General features: G+C 45.2%; 1 protein-coding gene across 5 annotated transcripts in view; it reads right to left on the reverse strand.

Annotated features, from left to right (window-relative positions):
• PANK4 (pantothenate kinase 4 (inactive)) overlaps positions 1-4,732 on the reverse strand; it is a 33,323-nt gene that overhangs the window by 28,432 nt on the left and 159 nt on the right. For 4 of the 5 annotated variants that reach the window (XR_012045763.1, XM_072883566.1, XM_072883565.1 and 1 more), the window contains exons 2-3: positions 1,219-1,301; positions 158-366 (exon numbers count right to left, since the gene is read on the reverse strand). Coding sequence is in view for 4 of the 5 variants with exons in the window: in XM_072883566.1 (XP_072739667.1) it covers positions 158-366; positions 1,219-1,301 (292 nt within the window). In the remaining variant the exon portion in view is untranslated. Of the gene's footprint in view, positions 1-157; positions 367-1,218; positions 1,302-3,807; positions 3,934-4,732 lie in introns of all 5 variants that reach the window. The other variant, XM_072883567.1, reaches the window with a different exon arrangement.

Below are 4,732 nucleotides of genomic sequence, written 5' to 3' on the forward strand. Positions count from 1 at the left end.
CCTGGTCTGACCAAGATACATAGGCATGTTCTATTGCTTCACTCTTGCGGTGTAGATAGCTTTTGAGGGCAGACGGGCAAAGTAGAAAGTTAGCCTACTAAAATCTCATCAAAGAAGAAATACAATCCTACAACTAAGTTTAAACAGTTCCACTTACTTCAACCCCAATTTCTTCTCAATAAGATCTTTGAATTTATAGGCACCACCACCTGTAGCTTTGATGACTTTTGTCTCTGTATTGACAAGATGGTCTTTGATGAAATCTAGGCAGGTTTCAATATAAGTGTTTTCAAATTTAATGAAGTGAAGTCGAGCTGTAATCTCCTCCTGAACCGATATTTCATACAAAGGTTCATTTTCTATGTCCTTTAAAAGAGAAAAGAATTTCTTGTAGATCATTCAAAATCCTTCCTCAAGCAACAAGGTTATATGCTAAACTACTGAACATCAATATCTGTGCTTCCTTTGCCTTGAAACTGTGTTAATGCTGATAAAAAACATAACATCCCAAGCTACTTTCAAAGAATATAGTTTCAACAGATCTTAATACTCCTTAAGCTGAGAATATAATCAATTCTCCCATGCATTAGACATGCATGAAATATCTCTGTATGAGAAGTTATGTTTACATGGGACTATGGGTTTTTTTACAAAAGTACCATACTTATCTGTCTAGAAAATAACTATTTCAAACGCTAACTGGGAATTCAAGCACTTCCAAGAAGGCAAGGAACGTAACTGAGTTTGCCTGTGCATGGGCTGCACACCTCTGAAGCCCTGCAATCAGTCTTTGAGTAAAGAGAACATGTATGATGTATTGTCATGTGAATTTAGATCTAGAGCTATATTGAGCTTGCAAAGCAAAAGTAATTGCCAAACCCATGCTAATGGCTAATTTCCCCTGGAATATAGCAAAGGGTTATTAACAGGAGCCACACGCTCATCTGAGCTGCAGTACAAATGCTTAGGGATGGCTGTAAGTGTCAGTACATACTAGAATGTGTGTTGAAAATAACTATTTCAGTTGTGACAACTAACTTCAGAGTAACAGACGTTACAGAAGGTCATACTTCTGAAGAAATTTCTAGGTAAAGTTTTATATAGAACAAGTTACTAGAGGGGTTTCAGATGAAATTTCTATTCTACTATGAGAAGCCAGTCCCATACGTCACTCTCAGGAGTCAATTGCATGCAACTGATCAATGATACAATTCCTACCTTTCCAGAATGATCAAAGGATCTCACTCGTGCCACTTTGTGCTGCACAGTTGAATAATAAGCCAACTTGGTTAATGAACCACCTGTTAATAAAAAGATGACAAGTTATGATTAATGCCTCACCTTAGAGCATACAACATAACTTACATTTATGTATGCTTTACCTAAGAGTTCTTGGTTTTTAAGATCTCCTCAGCCAAAGTCAGATATAATTAAGCTAAATGCATAATGCAGTGAGCCAAAGAACCTTTGTCTGGAAACTGATTTGGCATGGTTAGCTCCAAATGCACTACTCATGGGAAAAGCTCCACAAGTTGAGCTTATGCCCAACTGATGTGGGGATGACTGAAGATGAGCAGAAATAAGTGGAAGTTCTTAATTGGCTGGGCTAGCACATATATCACTGTTATTTATCTCGTTTGAAAACTCATTACAGAAACCCCCAAATCTGTTGCTTATAAGAGAATTTTATGAGTAGGTTTGCCACAATTGAGCAATGCATGCCGTATGCACAAACAAAAAGTGTTTCTTCAGGAACACTTAAGTAAATACTCTTAACCTGCTTCCAAGGACAAGCTACAAATTCATAGGTGGTTAGAAGATGACTCTATGCACTGAGTAATTATTTTGCAAGACTATTCTTTGGGTTAAAGAACACTTAGAATGATGTCCCTCAAGCATACCCATTAGTGATATAACCAACATGCAAGTCTGAGCAGACCAGCCCCATCACACTCTTCTTTTGAGGCCTTGAGTCTGCTTACATCAAGACAATAAAACTTTCAACTCTCATCTTGAAACAGGGCAAGTGGTGAAGTTCTATCTGTGCTGTCTTTGCATCTGACCTGCCAAAGTGAATTTATGAAGTTAGACTGAGTAACTTCACTAACTGATTTTCCTTAGGACAAAAGAGTACCTGCTAGTGCTTCTGATACCTCTGGTATCTTAATGAAGTAGATGTTTGAGCCTGAAAGTAGGAGGCTGTCAAAGCCTGCTTATTTTTGTTAAAATAAGCTTTTAATTTTTTTTCCCCCCTTCAGAAAGAAAAATGCCTCTTCAACTACTCCCAAGTATCAGGATCTGATTAAGGTATCAGTTTGCTTCATAAGTCTCTAAGCTGGTTTGGCTGTTGGAGGAAAAACTCTTAATTTTAACTCTGCATTAAAAGTACCCTGGGCTGCAGACCATAACCACCCTTATCTGTACAGAAAGTCAGTTGTAACTGCATCCATGCTCTCAGAACAGGAGCACAAGGTAGTCAGGCAGTCCATATCTCAGTGCTAGAGGCCTAACGTGTAGTTGAATTTAAGTCTGCATGCATTACCTGCCTCTTGCCAAAGATTTGGCATGTTACCCCTTTCAGCAAGCTTACTATGCATCTCATAGAACATGCTGCATACAAGATGGGAAGTAATTATGACCAACTGCTGGGTTAAAATTGAAGTCCCAACAGTAAATAAAAACTTAGCAATGTTAGATCATAATATAATGGCTAAATTCAGTGGCCCTACACTCTGCTGCCTTATAAACAAGTGTAATCAAGAAATGCAGCATGGGCAAGGAAAAAATAATCAGCTAGTACTTATAGCTTTGCCTTTATAACAGTACTCTCATCTCTTCCATAGTGCTCAAATAAGCCAGAAATTTTTTGCAACTTGTAGGAGAAAAACAGGTGGCTTTCTCCAGCAAAATTCAAGTGAGGTCAACTTAGAGCGATCACTGACAGACACGTACAGTAACAAAAGCAATAAAACTTTCCTGACCTCAGATCTTATTTCAGTGTACTAGCCAATGCTTTAAAGTTTCTGGTAAACAAAATCCAAACTCTGTTCTGCTAGCTCATTGCTTAAAGGTGAAGTTTTTCTTAGCTTTTTTGTTTGTTTTTTTTTTTAAAAAAACTAAACTCAGTAGCTCTGTGCTATGAGGAAAAGCTTCCTTCCAAACCTCTAGGTAGAAGAATTGCAAAGCTTGTGTTGGAATGTCGTACTGCTTGTACAACACCGATAGTGATACAGGTGCTTCAGCAATTAATTTATTACCAGATAAATGGTATGTAAAGTTATGCTTTATACATTCTGCCCTTCCTCTCCCAGTTTTTAAAGACTTAAATCTATTCAGAACACCAGCTGAGACATGTAACTAGGCTTTATAACTAATCCTACAACTCTAATTCCACTCTGACCCACAGAAAGGACCAATTCCAGCTGTTACTTTAACAAGCATAAAACAAGTAGCTTCTGAAGGAGTTAAGTAGACTTGTGATATGACAAGATTGTATATTATGGTGCGTATATTCTTCCCACTACACAGTAAGTCTACACCACCCAGAGCAGTGTTAACCAGAGGACTAATGGAGGCTGGCACCAGTACCACATGGTATTGTGGCTGAAGAACACTTTTGTTCTGGCTTCCCTACTAAATAGTTCCACTGACCTAGTAACTGCAAAACAGAAGCAAACTGTGTGAACTGGCACTTTTGGTTTTGCAGATCTCCACAGAATGAATGCTAATCCCTGCACAGGTGACACTATTGCTAATAGGCTTAGCTCAGCTGTGTCCCAGCATGGCCCCCCACACCAGCACAATTACCTGCTGGGGAGCTGTGGTGCTCAGGTGTCACTTTGATGTGCATTACTCTATCTGTCACTTGGTGCAGGCTGTTGTACACCCAGGAATGTTATGTTCTCAGGCTTATACATAGGACATGGGGTGTTTCTGGGGGTGACAGAGGAAGCAAGTGCAGCCAGCTACTGTTACAGGCCCCCAGCCCGTGCCAAACCCACTCATCTCTGCAGCCACCCTGCTCTGCCAGGGCAGGTGGAACAGCAGCTTTCCCCAGCCCTCCTTCTTCTTCAAGGTCCGTTTCGGGAGCACGGAGGAGCGCCACGCAGCGCCCTCCTCGCCGCGGCCAGGTACGAGGGTCGGTCGGGGGGATCGGCAGCACTGCTCCCCGGTCGGGCCTAGGGCAGCCGGCGCATCGTCCTCTCGCCCGAGGTCGCTGCGCAGCTCCGGGGAGGCGCGGCCGCCGCCCCCAGGCCCCGCCGTGGGGGGCGCGGGCCCCGTCCCCCTTCGGGCAGGACAGCCCGCTGCACCCCTCCGGGCCGCCGCCTCGGCCCGCCGGGGTTGCCTCACCCCGCTTCGCCGCCAAGGACAGCCCCGAGCTGTCCCTAACCCGGTTCCCTCCGCGGCCCGCTAGCAGCCGCGGACGGCAGGCTGGGGCTTGTAGTGCCGTTCCCGGCCTCCGCCTCGCCGCCGCCGGGCGGGGGGACTCCCCGTCCCGTCGTGCCCCGCGCCGCCCCCCCGCCGCGGCGCCTGCCGGTCGCTGTAGTGCGCCCCCGGCACCCCGCGCCGGCCCGGGCGCCTCAGGGGACTGCATTTCCCAGCGTGCCCCGCGCGCCCGGGCAGGCTGCCCGGCCCCGGCGAGTCCCCTCAGCGGGCGAGAGCCGCCGCCCGTTCCTCGACCATCGCCCCCTCCCCGCCGGCCCCCTCCTCCCCGCGGCTCCCGCCCGGTTAC

Source organism: Ciconia boyciana, chromosome 19 (assembly GCF_034638445.1).
Source record: "Ciconia boyciana chromosome 19, ASM3463844v1, whole genome shotgun sequence".
NCBI classification, from domain to species: domain Eukaryota; kingdom Metazoa; phylum Chordata; class Aves; order Ciconiiformes; family Ciconiidae; genus Ciconia; species Ciconia boyciana.